At 43.8% G+C, this 24,841-nt stretch overlaps 1 protein-coding gene across 5 annotated transcripts in view; it reads right to left on the bottom strand.

Moving 5' to 3' along the window:
* The window catches only part of LOC144114473 (golgin subfamily A member 2-like), a 98,998-nt gene that overhangs the window by 1,863 nt on the left and 72,294 nt on the right, over positions 1-24,841 (bottom strand). For all 5 annotated transcript variants that reach the window (XM_077648222.1, XM_077648224.1, XM_077648223.1 and 2 more), the window contains 5 exons: positions 19,947-20,076; positions 16,857-17,039; positions 14,511-14,617; positions 9,837-9,954; positions 8,787-9,005 (listed from right to left, as the gene is read on the bottom strand). In XM_077648222.1, coding sequence (XP_077504348.1) covers positions 8,803-9,005; positions 9,837-9,954; positions 14,511-14,617; positions 16,857-17,039; positions 19,947-20,076 — 741 coding nt within the window. In that variant the 3' untranslated portion in view covers positions 8,787-8,802. The remainder of the gene's footprint in view (positions 1-8,786; positions 9,006-9,836; positions 9,955-14,510; positions 14,618-16,856; positions 17,040-19,946; positions 20,077-24,841) is intronic.

Below are 24,841 nucleotides of genomic sequence, written 5' to 3'. Positions count from 1 at the left end.
GATGACACAAAAAGAATTACGAGAATCGATGCATAGGAACGGGAGTTATTCAAAGAAGAAATTTCAAAATACAAGCAAACAAAATGCTGCCCTCAACTCCATTTTCGCACAGCTTCCCATTCCCGTTTCACTCTCCCAATGAGGACACTCAGTGCGACCAGTCAAAACGGCCTATCTGTGCACGTGGCAGAAGTTTGCACTCCATGGTTGCCTGTCCTCTGTAACTCGTTCATGCCAATGCTGGCAGCGCCGTTTGCATGGTTACAACAACCATGTGAACGCCCAGCTGACCCAGCGATGATTCACCGTCACGTCGACGGCGCAGAAGGGAACACTGATCAGTGACGTTCCCTTACTTATGGATCCGAACTCAAGCGCAAGATACTGCGACGGTGTGACAGCCTGTGCAAAATATCTGACACATTTAGCATAGCATGTACCGCTACTGCTTACCGCCTACCATTGCCCACGCTTCTAGTGCTTGGTTGGTTGGAGGATTGGGGTTACGGGTGCAGTATCTGGCTACCCTCTAGGGGAACACGGCACAGCACCCGGAAGGAGGGATTGGGAATAAGGGTAGGGAGGAAAGGAAGGATCCTAGTGCGCTGGTTGGTCACGGCAAGTAAGGAGTGCGCGCTGTTGATGGGAACGTGGCGCCATCTGGCGCCGGCACCCAGTGATCCTCCACAAGCTGACGATGCGCACTGCCTGCTAAATGTGAAACGAACGCATCCTTCCTTTGGACCGAAACGAACGCTTATAGAGTGCAATGGCTCGATCGGATCGATTCCGCAAAGCCGATCTCAGATACATAGAGAGTAGCCTTAAGTGTTGAGTGCTAGGTCATAGGGTGTTTACAGAGAGGCGCAAAGTCCTTCGATGGAAAAAGTAGCCAGAGCCTCTGGTGGTGTATTTTTGTTTTACTTGCTGTACAGTGCTTTTATCTAAGGCAAACAAGCTGGTTTTGTTAGTGTTATATAAAACACAAAAATGACAAACCGTATCTCCAGTTAACACAATTTGCTGTATATTTACTCTTTGTCCAATCATCAAGCGCCCACTAAGTGATGTCATATCCGCTGCTAAAAACCGCCACTGTATGGGGACACCGTCAGCGCCACGAATTTGTTTTTGCGAGCTAATTAAAATATTAAAACTGCAGAATACGCAGTACGACCGATGCTAATAGCATCACTATAACTCATTCTATGCAACCAACAGGCAAAACAATGCGCTGAAAATGTGTTTCGGGGCCCCTTTAAGAGGGGATGCGGCAATTAAAACTGCTTTCATTATTTAAGCATGAAATGTAAACAAACTTGATAGAGACATGAAATTGTGAGCAGATTTCAGAATTACATTTAATTTTAAGCTAGCTGTAACAGCTGCCAAATAATGGCAATTAACACCCTTATTATGTCATCCCCAGTTTATTAAATAGCTAAAGAGTAAGTGCACAAGTTTCTGATGTCAGCATGTCCACAAAGCCCTAGTCTGTGCATCTTTTTTTTTTTTTTTCAGATGCCTAGTACTAGAAACACTTCTTCAACCTTTTTTTCAGCACTCTACCTGCGGCCTTTGTTTAATTCTTCTCCCAAGAAGTTGCAAAGTTGCAGGGTTTTAGGTAGACCTTGCCACTGCCCACAGCACGTTCTCTATGTTACCTTGGATGAATCTGGCTACTGCTGCAGTCATATGCTGCATTAAATGAAGCCCAGCACTAGGTGCCATTTTTACGTAATATGAGAATAAGCAAGCTAAATGAGCCAAATGTTCAGGCTTTAGAAGTGCTTACAGTTAATAGACTTGTTAATAGACTCGTGTTAATATGAATGACTCGAATCAAGGACAAATTTTCTGGGAACCAAACGTTTTCCATATACTTATGCCTTGTTAATATGGAAACATGTTGAACAGACAACGGACAAGGTAAAAATGCATGGAGCGCACTTGAGTCCATGCATTTTTCTCGAGTTAATATGGACAGCAATGACGACAAAATTTGAGCGACACTTAAGCTCTGCCTTAAGGGCATGCGTTAATAGGTCCCTTCAGCAGCCTGGGGTTCTCTTTGCACATCACTTGCAAATACACTCTTCTTTCTTTCTTTATTTATTTATAAGACACACAAGGCCTTCCTTTAACAAAGTCAAACGAACCTTCCTCAGTGGTCAATGGGTAGCGCACGCGGCTCACGACCCAAGGATCAGCGGTTCGAGTCCCAGCTCGACTATTTTCCTTTTCAGCGCAATTGCTTTTCTTTCTTCAGAGGCACTATGTAATCGTGGTGGAATGATGTCATGACACTCTACACCAATGAGGAATTGAGTAGCGATGTGAACACTGCTGTAGTGTGTGATCGTTGTGGGGAGTTTTAATTACCCACACGAGGTCATGTGGTTGTGGCAGCACGACCATTTCGACCAATGCGGGTTTTCTCCACATGCCAACTACGACCCTACAATAAAAGTTAAACTTCAGCACGTATATTTACATGAAAGCATTTCTTAAAAAAAAACATTAGAAACTATTACACATATATTTTTACTTTTTTATATAGAGAGAGAAACTGAGAGCTTTAGTGCACTTCTGGATATCTCGATTCATGCACAAAATGACAATCAAGCTACTGTCAGTCATCATTAAATTCTAAAGGATTATGTGATAGTAAGTAAAGAAAAAGGGAGAGCTGAGAAATCAACCTTAATGTTTATTTTGCCACATTTGTGACAAAAACAGTCTCAAATACTGAAAACCCTCCTGGCCAGACCAGTGTGCCTCACTAAATATTGGCGTAATAGCGGGGCGGTGACTGCCACCTCGGTCAATATCAAGATGGTAATAAGCATTAACGGAGCACTAAAGCAAAAAGAAGCTTTTCGAGATGCAAGCTTGCCATCACTGACAATCATGCATGCTGAAGACCCCAAACACGCCATCAAAGCAGACGCATATATCTAGGGACCATACCAAACGACAGCATAATTCCCATCTGTCAATGGTGCAGAACCCCAACTTACAGTTTCTCCTCTCAGCTTGTCTGACAACTTTTTAAACAGCAATTTTGGTTAAAAGAATCTCAAGATGCAATCTAAAAGGTAACACATCCAAGGAAGAGGGTAAATGATTTACATGCTGTTAATTTAGAGTAATTCTGTTCTCTAAACGATACAGTACCCTCACTTGCAGTGTCGCCTCCCGTCTTGCCTCAGAGCTTTTTCAACGATGATCTTGACTCCAAAGTATCAAATGCAACTTCAAAGGAAACACACCCAGCAAAGATGGTAAATCATTTGCATGCTCTCAGTTCTTGGTGTAAAAAAAAAAAAGTAAGCCTAGAAAAAATGTTTCTGTACAGCGCCATTCAAACTACTGTAGTTTTCAATAAAAATGCAGTGATAGTTCATTGAATTACAGAACAGATGGGAATGGGTGCTCTTAACAGCTCATATCCGTTCTCATAAAATTTCTGATATTTGCTGCTAGGTGGACCGCTTAAACCGGTAATTGTTGGGTTGTGCTGCTGAGAGATCAGAATCATTCCAGATGACACATGCGCATCTCACCGCAACATGATGCACACCTGTCAAGCGTGCTGCCGATGCGCACCTCAGACAATGGAGGCGCTTTCTGGCTACCATGTGACTAATGCAGCCGATCGCAGCTTTTCTTTGATTGCCTCATTTACTTTTGTTTAGCTCAGAGAAGCGCATCACTGCAGCCATCAGAAACCCTTATCTCGCCTCTTCATGGTGACACCAAGATCGCAGTGCTCCGTTGCCTGAAACCCACGGAATGCCTGATGCACCAGGGCCATCAGATACACAAATCACTCAATTTTCAACAACTCCATGTCAAACAAACCTCATTTTCTAAATTTATACTCCACATTTCACTATAATTTTTCATCACGAGACAGATGACCTGAGCATTACGAACAAAAATAAATTGAGAAATTAAATTTTTGATGAAATTGGCCATTTTATTTTCCACATCCCCCTTGAGAATAAGACATCAGAAAGTAATGCAACAAACTGCGTCAAAAGAGCATCAAGCAAAGTGGAACTGTGGACTTTTTAAGCATACTGTAAGTACTACAGCGCACAACATAAAGTGCATGAGTCTAGGGGGGTTGTGTTTGTCGACTTGAACAGTGACTTTGCTATACAAAGCTTTCCTGATCGCTTCAGAAATTTTTTGCAGTAGGTTTTCTGAGGGCATTCTTAAATGTGGCAGTTTGTCACCAACAGAAGTTGTGAAGCGTCAAGTTTATAGAGAGGCTTTATGTCAAGTTATGCCCGTACGGCCTTATAAAGGCGATTAAAGAACACTTATAGAGGCCATTCCCCACATTTAGCCGTTGTATGTTTGCCTGAAGCCTGCCGCCTGCCACCTGCCACAGTGGGCAAGTGGCAACCTGACCGCCGGGTTGTGGGCAACATGCCCAGGTGTATACAGTAAAACCTCGTTAATCGAAGTCATTGGGGCCACAAAAAATATTTGAATTAACCTGAAGAAAAATGGAACCGAGGCAAAAAAATTTTTGTTGTGGGAACTCGCTGCCTTTAGTGGATGAACTTTGCAATTATTGTATACTACAGCATGAAAGTCTACCCCCTATTTGTAGCCCTTGTTGGCCAAAAAAAAGAGTTGACTGCAAATGACGGCATCACTGCACGCGCACAACTCGGACTAACACATAACGATCACAAGGACAGCAGTCTGAAGCCAATGCAGATCAAAAGCGAAAATACTGTGCTCCACCCTGCCTTCCATGGTAGCACTCACACATGGCTTGATTAACTAGTGGCAAACCGAACTTGAAACAAGCCTATAGTTTCGGAATCCAGCAAGAAGCAGGCCTCTGAGATTATTGGTGTTTGCTCTCGTGCTGCCTACCGCTTGTCAGAGGAAGCGACCGCCAGCAAGGCAGAGCAAGGTAAACGGCATGCAATCCCAATTTTCTTTAGCGCAGCCCATTTGCATACAAGTTAACAACTTTTTCTGATGCCTGGAGCCCCATGTGTCCTGCAGGGATTGGGTGCCAGAATAGGGCATGAACTGCCCGCCACTTGTCCAAAACTATCTCAGACCCTGCAAATAGGTGGTCTCCGCATCTAGGTGGACCCCCCAATTTTGGACGGTCCGTTTTCTGAACAAAGGTCGACTTATATGCAACAGTATCTAAAAAGTAATCAGATGCCAGTGCTGTGCGCAGATAGGGTGGTGTTGCATGCAGTCAACCGTTGCAGGCACGAGGTAAGAATGATCGTGTCGCAGAACAAGCGCAGGTGCATTCCAGCAGTCCACAAGCCATAGCATAGACTGGTTTTCGTGCAGATAATACTGAGGCTAGGGTCTTCGCATATGAAAATAAAATATCGGCAGCACTCTACAGTGCCGTCTCGCGGCTCCGAGGGGCCGTCGCTTCACCGGTTACGACGATATCAGGATCGGGCATTCCCACACAGCAACCCAGATATTAGAATTAACTGGGCTGGTGCAGGCCGCCACTTCAAATTATGCGGTCAAATTTGCATTACAAATTACAGGACTGCAGAAATTCTTTTAATTATTAGGATTTTGAATCAACCGAGTTCAAATTATCAAGGTTTTATTAGGTGCGCGCACATGCACGCACACACGCACACTGTATAAACTCATGTAAGTGAATTTTAAAGGTGCGGCTCATACACAAATTAAAAAACTTAAAACCCCATTTTTTTCTCAATTATCTAGTCCAAAACAGAGGGTGCAGCCTTTACACGAGAGTATATGGTATATATATATATCTATATACACACAAAGCTGGCAGGTTGAGATGACATCAAAAGGTCATTTGACCCTGGTGGCAGGTAGACTGCTAGTGCATCTAATTCGGATTTGGCCTAACTATGCAAACAGACTAATTTTTTTTCCTCTGAACCTCATGTCACGCGAGGTAAAGACAGCAAACGTCTAGGGATAATTACAGTCCGTTTCATACATCAGGTGCAATGCTGTCAAAGCTAGCGTTCTTGTTTGTGCTGCCTGCATCCGTGACCAAAAAGTAGTGCGTTCCTTTGTGGTGAGCGAAACATAGTAAATGCTTTGCCTGCAGGCTTACTATTGTCATGAGCTTAATTAAATGCCCTCTTATTGCAGACGATATGCTGCCACTTTCTCGATTGAAAACTAAACATTTTGACAGATTTGTCTGTCTGGTTGGGTTTGAAGACATAATAAACTGCACATCTCCAACCAAAAATTTTAACTTTAACCCAACGTTTCGAAGCGGACTCGGGTTCCTTCATCAGGGGTGACTGAGGGCAGTAGCTAGCATGTTTTAAGTATGAAGGGGAGGGGGTCAAAGGAACGACAGCTGTGAGGCGAAAGGCCACCGCGGGGGAGGGGGGTTTTGACTGTTAGTCACGCTGGCACACTGCAGGGAGGTGGTGAATGGGGACTTTTTTTCGTTGAGTTGAAAGAGCGAAGTCGTTTGGGCATATACTGGGGGCAGGTTTCCTTTTGTTCGGGGTGGTTTGGATATGCCAGGATTCCAGAAGGAGCCTTTTGTGGTAATTTGTTTCGGTTCCGAGGATGCGGGTTTCTTCGAAGTTGATTCTATGTCGGAGTCCTGGGGATTGCGCTCTCTTGCGAAGAATTTGCGGACGTCGTTTTTATGTTGCGGAATTCTTTCTTTGAAATTTTTGGTTTCGCCGATGTAGCTTGCGTCGCAGTCGGCGCATGGAATTTTGCAGACAATGCCTTGGGCTCTTTCTCTCGGTGGATTTTTTCAGGATTCAGGCGATGATCTCGCTCGGGTCTCCAGGTTGTGCACAAGCCCACAAAATTTGTTGCGCTTTGCCTACCTGTTCCCAAAGACCGGCCGCCGAGAAAAAGAGCCCAAGGCATTGGCTAAAAAATTCCTTGCGCTGACGACGCAAGCTACATCGGCGAACCCAAAAATTTCAAACAAAGAATTCCACAACATAAAAAACGATGTCCGCAACTTCGCAAGAGAGCGCAATCCAGAAGCCGAACATTCCGAGGACTCCACCACAGAATCAACTTCGAAGAAACCCGCATCCTCCGAACCGAAATAAATTACCACAAAAGGCTCCTTCTGGAATCCTGGCATATCCAAACCAAACCACCCCAAACCAAACCACCCCGAACGACATCAACCACATAAAAGGAAACCTGCCCCCAGTATATGCCCAGGGACTTCGCTCTTTCAAACCAAACCAAACCAAACCCCCCCCCCCCACCTTTCGCGTCACAGCTGTCGTTCCTTTGACCCCCTCCCCTTCATACTTAAAAAGACGCTAGCTACTGTCCTCAGTCACCCCTGATGAAGGAGCCGAGTCGAGTCGGCTTCGAAACGTTGGGTTAAAGTTAAAATTTTTGGTTGGAAATTATTATTTATTTTATTTTTATTATTATTATTTTATTATATGTCACTTTCTCGTGACTAAGACCACTCAGTCACAGAACAAGCGCAGAGTAACATGCCTCCCTTTATTTTCCCATGCGACTACTTCCGTACCTTTAACAGCGTTGTACCTGATGTATGAAACAGAGTATAGTTTGCTATATTTGCACATCACCACGACAACTTACATTGGACCATTTTTAAAAGATAGACTAGTTCTTAGTGTTCTTCCTTACCAAAATGGACTTTACATGCAACAACGCAGACCACCTGCTAATGCTGCCGTTCAATTTGCGTGACAGAACCACACATTTCCTCATTCCCAAAATGAATAGGGCTCAAAAACGGGTCCCTGGTTCACAGAGTGCATAACCACGTCGGTTTCATTCTAATAATGTGAGGACGCTGATGGCTTTACGTGGCCACCATGCTCTCATAGTCGAACCTCCTCTGCCTGCCTTTCACTTTCTTGGAACACGTAACAACACGAGAAAACAGTGAACTCCCGCAAACACACCATAAGAGCTCATAGAAACTCAGTAAGCCAAGAGAAAATTTAACACAGTGGCTCCTGCTCCACAGGATCTGCACTAGAAAAGTGCCCTATTAAACTTTTGGACTTGGCTCCTTTTGAAAATTGGTCTGAAGCATGCATTAGCTCCATAGGAAAACAGGTGGCTCATCATAAAAGCAGGAATTATTACGAATTTTATAAGTTCAAAAAATTTGCAAGCAGCTGTAGTAGCTAAAACGTCTGGTTTGGCCAGATTAGTCTGTGATAGCAAACAAGACACCTATATTGTATAAAGCGGATTTTTTTGCAAGAAAATGATTCCGAATAAAGTCCAGGGACAATTATCGGAAGAAATAAAATCATGTCCATACAATCTGGAGGTTCAGTCAATATGTTTGAGCCTCCCAGACAATTCGGGAGATCTGGCAAGTATGCAAATGTACACGCAGTGCCTGATGCAAACGCACACATGCTGCTGTGCTACCGTACCACAGTTTGTAAGGCACATTTCTTTTGTGCTGTGCTTTCCCTCCAGGCAACCTCCAGGGCCTTGGCAAGCTACCACAGGCCCGACACTGCAATTTTTTGTGGGAGTCTCCACACAGTCATTCCCATGTTGTCTAACAAAATGCTACTTTCATTTCTAATTTAGCCTGAAACAAGAAAAAACATCTGTATTTGCTCGGGTGCTTTTTACTATGATACAGATACTGCATTCTTCCCAGCAGCTTATACCTGTAGCAAAATACCGAACAGTAAACACCTCCCTCCTCTCCGTTTTGACGTAGGAGCACAAGTACTACAAAATCCATATTTAGCAATTAACAAAATGTTCAGCAGTAACCTTGGCAGACAAACCTGCTTTAGCTTGTCCTTAGATGGTCAACAAACGTCCTGAGCAGACAGGGCATGGGTGGAAAGTGTCTGGGACAGGTGAACCGTCAACAGCACTTGAACTTTCAATCTCAGTCAAGAGGTGCATAATCTTCTGTGCAGTGGCGTCCTGCACCTCATCTGCAGAATCAGTACAAGGTGCACTCCCAGTGTCTCCTGCACTAGGTCCATTTTGAAGAGCATCTGCAGATATCAGTAAGGGTAGGTGTTACTACAAACGCTTAAATAAAAATGGCATTGTTGTCCCGGTTGCTACTCTGTTTATGCAGCAATACTGCCTAGGCTGGGCACTGTTTAAAACTGCCTGTGATGTTACGTTGAATTTACCAACACACAGATCAAACATTCATCACAAAATCTTTGAGGCTTAAGCCTTTTCCAAATCGAAAGAAATTTGTTCCACCGTGCCTTTAGTGAAACTATACTTAAAAGAGCTCTCAGAAGCTAGAACAGCTGCCACCCCACCTTCATTGTCATGCTACCCATACAGCACACGTGGCTTCTTGTCCTATCCCTTGAAATCAACAACTTGCCTGGGCCTAGTGCGAGACTACCTCAATATGAGACAAACATTTGTACACGTCTTTACTTTGTTAATGCTTTAGAATTTTTCTCAAATGATTTTAGCTTCCTTCCCATTTCTGTAGCAAAAGCTGGAACTGCGTGCTGTACTTCTCTTCATCCTATTTTTGCACTGCCTTTCACTCTGTATGAACCAACTAGCTCAGGCTACTATCTACCAAGTTGGATTACGAAGTCTTGCAATGATGGAGCTAATTTCAGCAAAATTTGGTTTTCACAATGGCAAAAAGTTCTGGAAGTTTTACAGTTTACAAATAGCTGCATTTATGTGGATGCCATTAATCCCTTGTTCACCACGAAGCACTATTAAACACTACAATAAGCAGCAGCATGGACACAGATACCGAAATGATGGCCTCTTTATAGGTAAACATTCATTTTTTCATGTCTGCAGGGCTGTATTTGCCACTAGCCCAAGAGGTGTGCACTTACCAGTGAACGAGGACACCGTGAGGACCTTTCCTGGCAGTGGTAGGGCAGACTGGCCTGACTGCTGTTGCCGCTCTTCCAGTAGGCGCACTATGAGGCACTGTAGCTCAGCCAGCTTCGCCTAAAATGAACAGAAAAAACACAGTATAGATGGCTCCATGCACGACTGAGCATGTCGCACTGATGACTGATTGCATGTCTACTTTAAGCATGTGTCCGTGGTCAGTACAGTCTTTTTTAAAACAGGATGTGTTGTATGCCGGGTTTGCCAAGATTTTTCTGCATATCATGAGAATCCTGGGCCAATGCATAAAAACTAATTAAAAAGCATGGCGTTAAAGTAGCGATAGAAACCACACCTGTGGAGCCCTCTGCAGCAGAAAATGGCCAATCTACCAACTAAGCCACAAGTGCCAGGCGAACAATCTGTGAACAAGGATAGACCCATTGGTGTACTGTTACTAGCCTCGGCTGCATGCAGGCTTCTTTCTCGTTCGTCACTTCGTGTGCTGTGCCATCACACAGCCAGCAAGGCGTGCGCTTGTCTCAAATGGAAGTCTACGTCTAAACGTTGTCACTATGGACACTATATATTCTTATCCGCTTTGCCGTGCCGTGCGGTGGGAGGGTACCAAGCCAGCTCCATCTTATGTCGAAAGAGGCTTGTGGAGAATCGTTTTGCTCAGCATGTTATCTGTGCAAGCAGCTTTGGTTCAAGAGAGATCTGTGGGAAATGCATGATTGTGTGAACAGACATCTCCATCCAGGAAGAGAGACTTTCAATACCTTTGCACTCTGTCCAGCCAACAGACAGTCATTGACAGAATGTGAACAGCTTTCTATGCTTGCCTATAGCAGTTTGAAATACTCCCGAGTAACAAACAGACCTTACCCAGCACCACTGCATTACAGGATGCTTGATGTTCCCCACACTACACTTCATGTATGCAGGAAGATCACGCAGTGTTGTTGGCAATTTCAATATCACGAAACAGGTGACATGCAAAACACCTCAGTGCACATTCACACTCTGTGTTCTTATCAATTCGTTGAAAAGAGGGGCTGCCCAAATTTGTTTCATTAACGGTCAGATACCAAAGTTCAGCTCGACATCAACCAAACAGGAGACTCCCAAATTACCAATACAAGCACTTGATGAACAGAAAGAAAAAGATCCTTACTCTACTCCTTACAGGTTTCTCAACAAGAGTAAACTGAAGAGAAGATGCTCATTACAAACAAGTCAGCGACCACAGGACAGCCAAGAGAGCAGAAATTGACAGCTGAGGGCCAACATGACCAGCCCGTGCTTTCAGTATTTATGATCAGATCTCACTATTCACCCACACATATCACAGTTTCATTGTTTCTGACATAGTGTTCCCCTGGCCGCACTACTGTGCTGGAAAAGTAGCCAACACCGCACTGCTATCGACAGTGAATTTTAATTTGATACCACAAGTTTTACTGTTCCCGACATTTGCTTTTCATTTTCAAAATTTACTTTTAGCAAAACAAAAGATATTTTGAAAATTGCCCAATACCTACTAGATAACAATGTTCCAAACTCCAGAATATTACACAGGTCTGTCACTTTTCTCAGCAATCACTTCAGTTTTGTACACACTTTACAGTAAATTTTCATTCACTTTGCATTTCTATTTGCTCGAAAGTTTTTTTGTTTTTTTTTTACAGTTATAAAACTCACCTTTGTCTCTGTGTGTATTAAAGGTGCACTAAAGATGATTCTGAGCTCGCCTTTTTACCGCGGAAACTTGATCTGCATGCTCCGAGCATTCTTAGAAACTTCGAATTATTGTCCTGTGTGGCTGATTTCCCTATTCAACAGGATTAAACGACCCGGCTCCTGCCTTTTTTTCTTTAACTGACCTCCAAGAGTAAGAGGAGTCAATCAATGCATGGAGTGCCTTTCAGCCAGTCGCATGGTGGCTTGCCGCTCTGCCATCGGTGCAGTGATACGTGGTAATACGTAGAGTGGTCTATGAAAGCAAAGCATTCACAGTATTTTTATTTCCGTGGGATTAATTTGCGGCTAGTTGTTTGCAACTGAAACTACTTAATCACGAAAACTAAAATACAAAATAAAAGCGAAAGCGAAGCCACCACGCAATTGCCTGAAAGGCATTCCACGCGTTGGTTGACTCTTCCTACTCTCGGAGGTCAGTAAAAAAAAAAAAAAAGGTGGGAGCTGGGACGTTTAATCCAATTTAATAGGAAAATCAGCCGCAAAGGACAATAATTCGAAGTTTCTAAGAATTCTCGGTGCATGCAGATCGAGTTCCCGCAGTATAAAGGTGAGCTCAGAATTCTCTTTAGTATACCTTAAAGTCTTTCCTTATTGTGACCATTAAGAATGGCTCCCAAGTGACCAGAGGAGCATGTCACAGAAAGAGCATCTCTGGTAGCATATTGGAGCTGCCGACATCTACATTTGTGAAAGTTAGGAAGTAAGGAACATCCTGGTAGCACTCAGCCAGTTGAGTCCGGAGGAGCTCACCGTTGCAAAGAAAAGGAGGTCATCAGCAGTGCAAAGACACAGTAACTGCAGCGCAAAGCCCTGTGCCCTTTTTCACTCAGTCACATTTAGCACTGAAAGGAGGTAATGAGGAGATGAAAGGCGCATGCATTCCTGTGGGGATCTCATTCAGCTTTCGTGGACATGCCGGCAAATTTTTCTTTCAGATGATCAGTACACAAATAAGTGGTATTTACCTCATTGAAACTGCGAAGCTTTGTGGAACATACAGTTGGTATCAGCAAATAAGGGCCAACATAATGCAGTAATTCCTACTTCACATCATCCACCTTAAAGATTGATCCTGGCAATAGCAGAAGAGTGGCATGACTTGAGCCAATGAAAGAAGTATGAAAAAAGTTGGAAAGGAATTATTATAATACCTGAACGCAGGTATGAATTCACAAAGTTGGTTGTGTGTAAAACTGATTCTTGTCTGGCCGGAGGCCGCGCACTCAACCGTATTCAATGCTAAGACAGCCGAGGCACTGGCTGTGATTTGGCATGCGTTTTGATATGTGATTTGCTCATGGGAGCTCTAGTTGCTACAGTGCTGAACAGTTTCAGTAAGAGAAAGTACATCCTTTTTTTTTTTTTTCAAAAATACATATAGCACTTTATACTGCCTCGCCCATGCCCATGGGAAGATATTCATTGAAAATTGAAGACAACTGATGGTCCCTTAGGGTAACAGTGCATTCCAAGAGAAGGCAAACGTAACAAAAAGTGAGAGAGAGCCAGGTGGGCGGATGAGGTTAGGAAGTTTGCAGGGCTAAGGTAGTTGCAGCTGGCACAGGACAGAGTTAAATGGAAACCAGTGCGAGAAACCTTTGTTCTGCTCTGGACGTAGTTGAGACTGATGACGGTGCTTATGACTTTGTGTATCTCCAATATTCAATCCTTGACACCTGCTGTCAGGCAGACAGCACACGGTTAAGCATGCTCAACTATGATCGACAACTGACTGCAACTCTAAATGCCGCTCTACACTTTGCTTATATGACACTGTGAAATTTGGGCAAGGTGAGTAAAGACCTCAAAGCAGCAAGAGGATAGCTGTACTGCCATCAGCATGCTTGACACAAACGCTCGAAACCGTGGCTTGGACTGACGCCATCACAGCTAAGCGCTGGCAGCTGGAGCCGAGACAATTCTTTCATATGTTTGCAGCAGTTAACGATAGCTGGAGCGGTTCGTTTGACTTGTTTTCACCTGTTTCTGACCGACGGTAAAAGTGCTCACTCTCGACGGGTCCATTTTGCTCACTAGCTGTGGTCTCATGTGTGGTCAGAAAACATGCTGCAATTAGCTTATCTCGACAACCCGACATAGCGTGCAAACGCTCGTGCGTCTTTCGAGTTTGGTCTCAAAGCTGACGCTTGAAACAAATACAGATTGGGAAAAGCAGAGAATACGCATGTTTGTGGTTTTGCTTGCTAAGGTGACGCGCAGCTCTTTTGTCCCGACACACCAGAATGCATGCTCTCTCGAGCTGCTTAGCAAAAGCAGGAAGCCACACACCAACCTGCTAGAACACTCTGATGCACGCTTTCAGAGAATGAAGAAATCAACAAGACCCTGAACAACTCTAACTGGCAGATTTATTTGTTATCCAACCTTACAAACACCATGAACCCGTATTTTCTCTGCATTTCCTAATCTTTATTTCTTTCAAAAGAAATCTTTGAGGCCAAACTCGAAAGGCATGCGAGCTGTCGCATACCATGTCGGGTTGCCGAGGTAAGCAAACTGCAACCGCAGATGCAAGTGAAATAAAGCAAAATGGGCCCGTCAAGAGTGCGCACTCTCCCCATCGGCCACACAGGCGAAAACAAGTTAAACGAACTGCGCTCCAGCTATCGTCAGCCGCCGCAAGCATATCGAGAGCATTGCCTTGGCTCCAGCTGCCAGAGCTTAGCGGTGATGGCGTCAGTCCAAGCCACGCTTTTGAGCGTTTGTGTCAAGCGTGCTGACAGCGGTACATAAGGAATAGTGCCAAACAGCCTTTTTAGCTAAACCACTACTCTATATAATGACAGGTGCTGAAGATACTGGAGAAGGCGCTTGTAAGATAAAATGCATGGCATGAAGTGCACCAAAGACCACGAGAAAAAACTTGATCAAGAACAATGCACAAAAACCTTGAGATCTTCTCGGTCCTTAGCCAGCTGTGAAATGTAGTCGTCCTTCTCAGCAGCCCGTTTTCTCATGATACCTCGCTGTACCTGGTACAAAGCAATGTAGTCCGCTACAATAAAGCCAGGAAGAAATAAAAGCACAAAATAACTGTGAGCATTACAAAATTATCTCCACTCACTAACAAAATCACAACCACAAATTGTTTAGTTTTTTTCTGAAGAATAGAGGTTAGAGCTAATTTACACGTAATTTGAGTCCACATGCAGTAATAATAAAAGAAATGTTAAATCTCTATTCAACGTTAAGACTTAACATTATATCAATGTTAGAAAAAATTCGTATATAAACGTTAAAAAATACACCACACACACGTATATTTTCTTACTGGGAGGCACTGATCACTCTGCTGCCCAGTTTTGCTTCGATGTCAACATTAACTTGATTTTAGCACTGTGAAATACTTGGCACTAGCCGAATCATTCAGTGCATGCCTTACAACAAGAATAAACAAGAATTTCCTGCCATGAATGAACACACATGTTCACCATGGTTATGCACACAACCTGAATTTCCAAATTCCAAGAGGTGAAATTGATGATCTGCTACAGTGCAAAAAGAAGATGGAGTTATCTTTCCCTGTCCTCTACAACATAATTCCTCAAAGCGAACCTTAGACACGTGCTCCGGGCTCCCCAATGCAGCCATATATGGGCACACTAATCGGGTAAGTCAGCTTCATCAACGTGCACCCATTCTTTCAGCAATCCGCATAAGCTTCAGTGCCTACAAAACGGGTCTTTGACGAATACCAATGTTGAGGACTGCCAGAGAACTATTCCAAATAGCCCCGTTTTCTTGATGCTGAAGCCGATACGGCCGCGGTAAAAGGAGGCTCAACTCTGACCATTCCGTTGTGAGTACCCATTTGGTTTGCTTCCCCGTGAGACGCAAGAGCACGCTGGTCACAACAGCGCCACTACACGGCTTTACTGCATGGAAGGAGTGCCTTGTGGTAGATGATGGACATGCGACGTCAAAGGCTAGCACTACTTTGATCATGGCTGCCTTATAGTCAACAGAGATGGACAGATGACGTTTGCTGACCAAAAGGTGGCTGCGATCAAAGCAGTGGTAGCCTTTGGTATAGCATGGCCATCCTCCGCTTTGACCTTGTGAAACCAGGGTCCCAGGACGTTGGTACAGTTAAACCTGGATATAATGAAACCAGGGTCCCAAGACGTTGGTATAGTTAAGCCTGGATATAACGAAACTGAAAAAGTCTGGGATTTTCCTTACATCCAGGTTTTCGTTACATGCAGTTTTCACAAGAAGACGCAAAAGGACAATGCAGAACAAAAACCAAATTAAGAAATAAATGTAGATGAAATGATGCAGAAAATGTTTACAGAAAACATCGTTACTCAAAGTCATAAATGCAGAGAAACATTTTGCAATCACGTTGATAGCGCGACTGTGGCAGCAGCCACCACAACCTTCGCTGCGGCGAAGGTTGTGGCAGCCTTCATAGAGGCCTCAACAAAATACTTTATGCATGCTGCCAAGTACTTTGTGATCCTTTCAATGCATAAACATAGGTGCTTCTATGCAGGCACATGAAAGCAAAGTCAACTTTATTACTGTTTTCAATAACAGAGTAAACATTTATACTGACAATGTTAAAAAGCAGCATCATTGCAACCCTAGAGGTAAAAAATTTTTGGGGTGATCAATTGGACTGACACGGGGGAAATGCAATGGCATTCTTCTTTCACTTGCCAATCAATTCCAATTCTAATCCTATTCTACTGCTGATGCTATTCCATTTCTGAGTGCACTGTCTTTCACTCCATAATCTACATTACAATTCCAACCATGCAACTATGCAAAATGTGTCACATTGATAGATCACGGCAAGCCCTGATAACACCACCAGCGCACTGACACAGTAGCTAAGCGATGTGCCACTGCACCGACAGGTGGCTGTTCACTGAGACCGGGCTACTCTCCTCGAGCAATGTGAGAAGGAATAGCTCCCGCGACCTCATTTCTGTACAGACAGTTCTTCAGGAAGCTACCTATTTTGCACGTAGGCCTGCTGTTGTCAGAGTAATTTTCTTCTTAGTCATTTTCATTTTTGCAGCAATTTGTCATCCAGCGTCTCCCTCCTCTCCCCTACAAGGGGAGGGGAGGAAGGGGACAAGGGGGACGGTTGACAGGTGGAGAGAGAGAAACCCCCTCAACAGCGTTTGCTACAGTTGGCAGGTGGAGACTCACGTCAATGCCGTCAGACAGTTTTTGCCTTCATGGCCCTCCTAATGCTACTGCATTAAAAGAAAGTACTTTCTCACCAATGGTGTCTGTTTCTCCTTGCAACTGGGTGACCAAGTGCTCCAGTCGCTGCTTTTGGTCTGAGAGGTTAGCTATTTGTTCCATGGTGGCCTTGAAGCGATCTTCCAGCTGCTGCATGGCTCGCTTCAGTTTAGCATAGCCCTCGCGCGTCACCTCTTCTTGCTCGTGAGACAGCAACACCTCTGTAATGTACCCCAACAGTCACATCAGGTGGTGTCCACTCTTTACCATTCTGATAACCAAAAACATCTTGGGCAATGTCCGGACTGCACTTTGATCTGCTTTCTGCCAAAAAACCCCAGCACAAAGCTCAATATGCTTTTTTTTTTACTATGCTCTTCTTCCTTTTCTTCAAGAAGTTATGAATGCACCAGAAAAAAAATGACACATGCACCTGAAGTACGTTCTCTTTCCTCATCATGCTGCAGACCTCACTAAATGCTAAATTACTAGTTGGATTTAGCATGACTTATTCCTTAACAAAGACACCTTATTACTCTAATATTGTTTTCATTATTGTGCAAGCTGTCCACAAAGAGCCCCCAGCTTTCATATAAACACAATCTTCTCAGAGGGGATGTAAGGGGCATATTAAAGGGGGGTCACTAAGCCATAGAAAGTTACATGCCAAGAGTAAAAAAGTAAATCAGCCAGATAAAACGGCTCCTGCAAAGAAGCAACATTTTCAGCCTGTTTAATCAACCCCTCAGAACGTTTTCAGATCTTCACACCCTAACATCTTTAACTTAAAAAAAAAAAAGAAAGAAGTACACAGCATTGCTTACAAATGTTACTATTAAACTATATTGAGAAGTATTGCCTATGCAATATTCTAACTTAAGCACAAATGCCTAAATCCCCTGAAGAAAGTCTCGTGAAATCAGCTGACTAGCAAATTGTTCATCAAGGGGGGACACTGGTCTTAGACCTTTTGCTGATTTCAGATATGCGTTTCCTTTTGTCATAATTTAGGTACTAGTTCCCAAGATAACTCAGTACAGGAGGTTCCCAGTCACGGTACTTTGAGATTAGTCGAAATGAAATATGCCTGTGTTCACTTCGTTTGGTTGTACGGAGAAATACTTCCAAGACGCAGACTTAGCTTGCGCGAATAGGCACACTAGCTTTGGCAGCGTTACTTGCTATGTATGAAAGAAACGGAGTTTAGCTGCACTCAAAATGAGAGACTGATGTGAAGGAAACTGAATTATTCAATTAGCACACTGGTCTCCTCAATGTAAATTACTGCTTCAAAATAACAACCCAACTGCTTTTTTACACAATTTTAACCATTAATATGTTCATAATCCAGAAGTGTAACAGGTGCAAGACACCAACATTCAGCACACTACTCCAAACTATTAAATGAAAAAACTAGGGGTCTGCGAATATTTGAAATTTCGAATACAAATCAAATATGTTTGATATCCAATTCGTATTTGTATTTGAGAAACTAATATTCGAGAATTTCCGAACATTCGAAAATTACCCCACTCGCCAGCGTATGTAAAACCGTGCCAAATTTCATAAATTTGACTGTGGCAAAACCATAATGTGTGCAAAATTATCCGACGATCGAGTTTAATGTTCCAGGAAAACAATACGAAGGTCCTGTTCCTTTCCTTCTCCTTCGTTTATCGCATGGACTAATCGTATTCCGATGGCGCTAGACTTGACCTCGTGCGAAAGTCTGCAAGTGGGCTTTCCCACATATCACAAACTCTGCGAACAAGACGGCCGACGACTCGCTTCGAACGATCGTAACATGAAAGAGCGCTTTTTTTTAATCCTTCCGCAATATGTTACATACTCAATGTCCACACCTATGGCATTTCATCCTGTCGCCTTCGTAACACTCTGAGCATGACCTCTGCCATGTCGTTTTGGTCAACTATGACATGCGGAAAAGCCTACTTGCAGAATTTCGCGTAAGGCTCCTAAAGGAGCGAGTCGAAGCGTCACAACAGGGCAAGCGATCGTGTAAAAATCCCACCTATTGCATGGTGCATTGTAACCCGCGCACCTCTTAAGTGGGTGTAAGAGCAGGCGAGAATGTTTGGAGGGCCCCTGTCGCTAGGCCAAAATATAGCCTAGCCGCGTAGTTTCGGTTTCTGAGCTTCGTCGCGAGCAAGCAGCAACTGCAGCTGACAGCCCGCGCATTCGCCAGTAGGACAATCCCAGCTTCGTTCCACTTTCAGACACCAACTGGCACTTCACTGGTCACTTCTTTTTCCTTTTTAGAAGCAGTCTTGTCGTTCCGACACCAATGTGCATTTTCCCCTTGCTTGCGTTTGCATAGTTCTTCCAGCACGCCAGAACTGCACGCTCACCATGGGCTTACAGGAATTTGCGCAATAGAGATGCCTTACAAGGCTTTACTGCATTTTCGCATTTTTGGCAGGCATTTCTTTCTGTTTATGGGACGCCGTAGTGAAGGGCTCCGGAAATTTCGACCACGTGGGGTTCTTTACTAGCCATCATGTTATTTTTTGTTTCCAGTCTTGTCATTTTATAGATTTCATTTTGCATGACCTTATTACAGGTCGGATACTGTTATGCTGTCTAATCTAGTAGCATACATTTCTGTGCATATTATATTTTTTTATACGATGCTGAGGCAACCTAGTTTTGTTTATTTCACTTGCAAGGAGCATACACTATTTTGAAAAAAAAAAAAAAAAAAGGCAACAACACTTGCTTGTTTACCATTTTCTGTAATTTTTTTGTACTGAACAGATATTCGATATCCGATTTGATATTCGAAGCCATTTTTCCTTCATATTCGTATTCGATTCGTATTCAAAAATTTCAATATTCGCGCATCGCTAGAAAAAAACCTAAGTTTCCCTATGGTCTGGGTATGCATGCATCCTAGAACTAAGCTGTGCGCAGAGCAGTTGTGTGCACAAGTGCCAACTACACCCTTATGTCTGGGATTTATGCATTGGCTGCAAAGAAATTGTGCTTATTCACTGCTTTCGTCCTCTGTGGCGTTTTGCAACAAAAACAACCACATGCAAAATCCCTTTGCCGTTTCAATAACACATGCAGTCCATTTTGAAAAAAGAAAACACAGACAGCAGCCTTACCTTCTGTCTTTTTAAACTCAAACAACTGATCCTGAAGAGACTCCCTCTGCGTCCGTTGCTCATCCAGCTGATGAACTAACTGATCTCGCTCCAGTTCCAGCTGCTGAACCGAAGCTGACAAAGACGCTACCTGGAAAACAAAATGTGGATTTCACTGAAGGCCTACAATACTTCTGAGAAAAACATACTTCAGGTGTATTTATCTTACTTTAAGTAATTAAAAGCATTGTTATAGAGCTTCCCATTCTTGGAGGCCTTCACGTCAGCAGTAACAACACTCTACTCAATCAAACATGACATTGTACCGGCAATACTTTTGACATATTTTTTATTTTTTTTACACATTAATGCAACTAGGACACTTCTTCCAACATGCAGAGCACCAGAAGACAAATAAATTTTCAAATTCAGAAGTAAACCATACAGGTCTCAAAGTTGGCTATTTCAAGGTATTACGTAGTAAAACAAGCTATATTTTTAAAGTGTAAAATGATCACTGAATGCAAAAAAAAAGCAGTCTTCACTGAAGCCTGTAAATTTAAGTGCAAGAAAGTTACATTTTCGTGAAAATAAAATTTGGCAAATACTAGATAAAATGAAAAATTCTACACTGAAGCAAACATTTAGCAGCTGGCTCATGAGAAAAAGCCTCCATTTTCTGGCATCTAACTGTTACAGCACAACAGTATGCATTTTCCATTCCTGGATTTAGGTACATAGCTAAACAATGTACAGCTGCAGTGCATGCCATTTTCAGTGTGTGCTTCACCATACCTAACAGAGCACACATCTACAGACTGCAAGGAACTGGCTGTTGTTGCAGTGATGCTACTGGTAAACTGCAATTTGAAACAATTTTTGAAGCACTAAAATTTCCAATCTGGAGCACTTTGGAGCAAATAAACATTTAAAAGCAGTCTTGAGCACTAGGTCCAACCTGGACCACTTAGGAGCAATAAAATACTGATTCATAAGCATACTGGTGCATGTCGTATTTTCTTTCCAAATCTCTTTGCTTGGCAAACAATGCTGGAACAGTTTGAGTGTGATGTAAAGATGCGTTACACTACTAAGTTTGTCATGATAAGCATCGAGTCACGCCTAACAGGTCAATTCTAAGCTTTATGCTCTATAATTCAAGATAAGACACCTTTGTGAAGTACGCCACACAATGTGCAATATAAAAGCACACACTTTACATATCAGCCAAACCTCGACGAAATGAACTTCAATGTAACGAAATCCTCGATGTAATGAAGTATTCCTGTTTTCATAACTTTACGTCCAAACAACACCATGTATTTTAGCAACAGAGACATGCAGTGAACTTTTTGTTTGCATATTTAAAGGACATCGGACATCTTGACAAGCTCGAATTTCACCTTGCATGTTATCCTCATACATTCTTCAAGCAGTGAACTCTGTTATCCCATCAGTCAGACTATGCACTTCATCATTTCATATATAACATCATTACTTGCCGATGCGCCTTAGTATGCATTTAATGGCCGCATTTTATCTCCTCCCCTTTTTATTTGTTTTATTTTACCTCTTCCGCACCACTCTCCTTCCGCCTTTATATCCCAAATTCCCTTCCCCACGCAAAGTAGCATGCCAGCGATTTTTAAACGCAGACTAAATTCTCTGTTTTTTTCATTAAAGGGTTTCTCTTTCTCTCTAGCTCTAATTTAATGAAGAAGATTCTGCAGCACTTTCAATGTCCCCAAATTTCATTGCTGGCTGAAAATTAACCCGAGAAAAACTGCATTGCGAGCACAAGTGATTGAGCAGAGCGCATACCTAATATGGGCGCCGCCCGGATTTCACATACAGAGCACACAGGCAGACGCATATACGATAGCGATCATAGTGGCGAGTGCGCCGCTGGCTGTGCCATCTGGGGTAGTAAGGCTCGCACGAGTGTCTGCGTAGCCTTGGCAGCCTGCCAGGCCAGACTGCAGCTCTTGCTATCTCGCCCAAAGTCAGTGCTGACTGCAACGCGCTGCCTGTGCTCAAAGGAAGCGCGCAGCGTTTATCAGATAGCCAAAGCTTGGTAAAAGGACTGGAAAGGTATGTGCTGTTGGCACATCCGTCAGCTGTGAAGCCCATTACGCGCTTCACACTTGACAACCTCGCTTCTCACTCAGACGATGCGCATATGTGCAAAAAGGCACACACTAGCGCTTACGGCAGAAAATACGAAGAGTGGGATGGACCTGTTTTCATTTCATTGGTTGGTCATTAGGGAACACTCTTCTCGCTCTCGCCAACATAGAGAAAGAAAGGAGGGTAAGGGGGGGGGGGGGGGGGGGCAGACGGTGTGGCCCGCAGCAAGGCGGCCACGGGATTGCAGCGGTGGTAGCAGTGGCAGCAGCGGAATGTGTCGTCATATCAGCAGTGTGCTCGAGGCACTTAAAAGACGATGATGATGACAGAAAAACCAAAAGACAGGTGCACTGTCCCAGTCGCCCACGAGGTGGGTAGCGCGACAGACATGCTGAAGCGGCTCGCGAGCTCGCAACATAAGCAAGACGCACATAGCACCGTAGCTGCTGGCGAAGAAAGGGCAGAAATAAAGGACCACTTTAATTGGAAATAAAGGTTTTTCCCGTGAATTATCCATAGCACTTTTTCGGCAGAATCTTAGCAAGCTAAGACGAATTTCAATGTAGCGAAATTTCAGTATTACGAAGTAAACTGCAGATTTTACTGACTTCGTTAAATCGAGATTTAACTGTACATGTGAACACAGTAGCTCAAATGTACTGATGTGTGGCTCTGCACTTTTTTTTTTGTTATAAAGCTTAAGTCTCCACTTTACAACCTCATCAGTTCATCATTTTTGTCAGCCAGCTCTGTCTCATTTTCCTGCATGCTTGTGCCTGCCTCACTCAGCCCTAGTCACCTCAATATCCTTATGAGCAAACACAGTATTTACCAATACCTTCGCTGGCCAAGCATCATCTTCGACAGTTCTGCCTGGAGTGTGCACCAAACCTGCACTACATTACATGATGTAAAGTGCTTTATTTTTTTAAAACAAAAAGCTGATTGTCAGGGTCACCATTTTGTGCAACTGAAACAAATGGCAAAGAGCGAACGGAGCACCTCCATGCAAAGCACCTCCATGCATCCTACTCCACTCTTAAAACAGAGAAATATTTGTTATATTTCACAGCAGGTAATAAAAGAGATAATCACATCTCAACCGAACTGCAGGAAGCCAAGCGATACTATTCTGCACTGGAGTGCATCTGTTGATCAGCGCCACATTACTCAGATTTCAGCCAGTGGCATTGACCAATTGTCATGATGATGCAGTTAATCTAATTAAGCCTTGGTTAATCCCCTTTCATCTGCCACTAATATGTGAGGCTAGCAGGTCCAAGGAGATTAATCATGACGTCATGAGAATCGATAGACGCAACTGGCTGGAGGGCCTCCTTTGAGAGGCATTTAATTTGAGTTGTATAATATTATACATATCACATGAGCTGCACACACTGATCACGAATTTCTTCAAATTGATATGAAGTATTACAAAGCTGAAAAAGCTGGCTGCCGAATGAGCGAAACTGCTTGGCTCTTAGCCTTGTGGAAACTCGCCTCACAGTCCCCGCCCCCCCTTTTTTTTCTTGGCTTTCCCGCGATGCACCCTGCAGCAACAGTTTCACCTTGATGCGGGGCATGTCACATGACTCTCGCTGGTTAACTTGACTAACCAGAGAGGGCGCTAGCATCGCAGCATGAAAGACTGCGTGCACGCGGGATACAGCCCACAGCGTCACTCTCTTCGGCTGGGATTGTCCGCTCGTGGCTCCGCTCTTCGACAGCGGGGCGAGGAAGTGGCAAGGAGACTTGCTCCCGTATCCCGTCCCGTCCGGCTTTGGAGTATCCCTTGCCTTAGCGTGGGTGAACATTTGCTCGTAACCTTGCTGGTGAGTCGGACGACCTCGATCCATTAGCGTATTTTGTTGCTAGCTGGCGTTATTGTTGCTGTAGCAATAAATGCCCGTTTGTGTCAGCCAGTGTGTCGTTTTTTTGTTCCCTCAGAGCAAGGCCCGCCGTGGTCGGTGTGCGCTCGGTAGCGTACGCAATCACAGAGTGTGGTCTCGGCGACTTTGAACTGTTTCAGCCACAGTTAAATGGGGGGAAACGTATTTATCTCCCCTATTTAAAACCCCATAGCCTACAATGGATGGGCGGATCGCACCTAACAGCCATTTTTTCCGTCAGCTATGCTGCCTGAGATTTTCAAAAACGGACTTTACAAGAGTAACTGTCATCTCTTCAGTTCAAAAATATGACTGCAAAACGTGAAGTGCTGTACACAGGTCGCTGCTGTAGTGGGAACAGCCCGTGCCAACTCTCAGCACTGGTACGGTGATGGCGTGTATACAGTGGGAACGTGTATACAGTGGGAACGTGTATACAGTGGGAACGTGTATACAGTGGGAAGCAATGTATACACTTCGCCGTCGTACCAGTGCATAGCATCGGTGCGGGTTGTTCCCACATGCTGTCATTCATCAGCGCTCAGTGATGAGCGAAAGCGATGTGCCGTACATGCAGAAATTGCCATATCTGAGCATGCAAATTATACCACCATATGATATTTGCCTCATAATTAAATGCAACCTTTGATAGTTAGGCTCACGCAAGGCCTAATCCACCTGCCAGTCAGAATCATGCCAACAGAAGGTAAACAACCTTTGTCCGTAAAGTTCCGAGACTGAGTCCATTAAAAAAATGCATTTAGCATTGAAATCATTTGTGTAGCACCCCTTAGAAATATTCTCTTTTGCAGTCTATACACAGCTTCCAACGCTTCTTGAGGTCTTGGAAGCAGTTGGAAAACGCTTCTTTTGGCAGGGCTGTCAACTCCTTTGTCGTGG

This window comes from Amblyomma americanum, chromosome 1 (assembly GCF_052857255.1).
Source record: "Amblyomma americanum isolate KBUSLIRL-KWMA chromosome 1, ASM5285725v1, whole genome shotgun sequence".
Lineage (NCBI taxonomy): Eukaryota > Metazoa > Arthropoda > Arachnida > Ixodida > Ixodidae > Amblyomma > Amblyomma americanum.
This window is presented reverse-complemented; position numbering and strand designations above follow the sequence as displayed.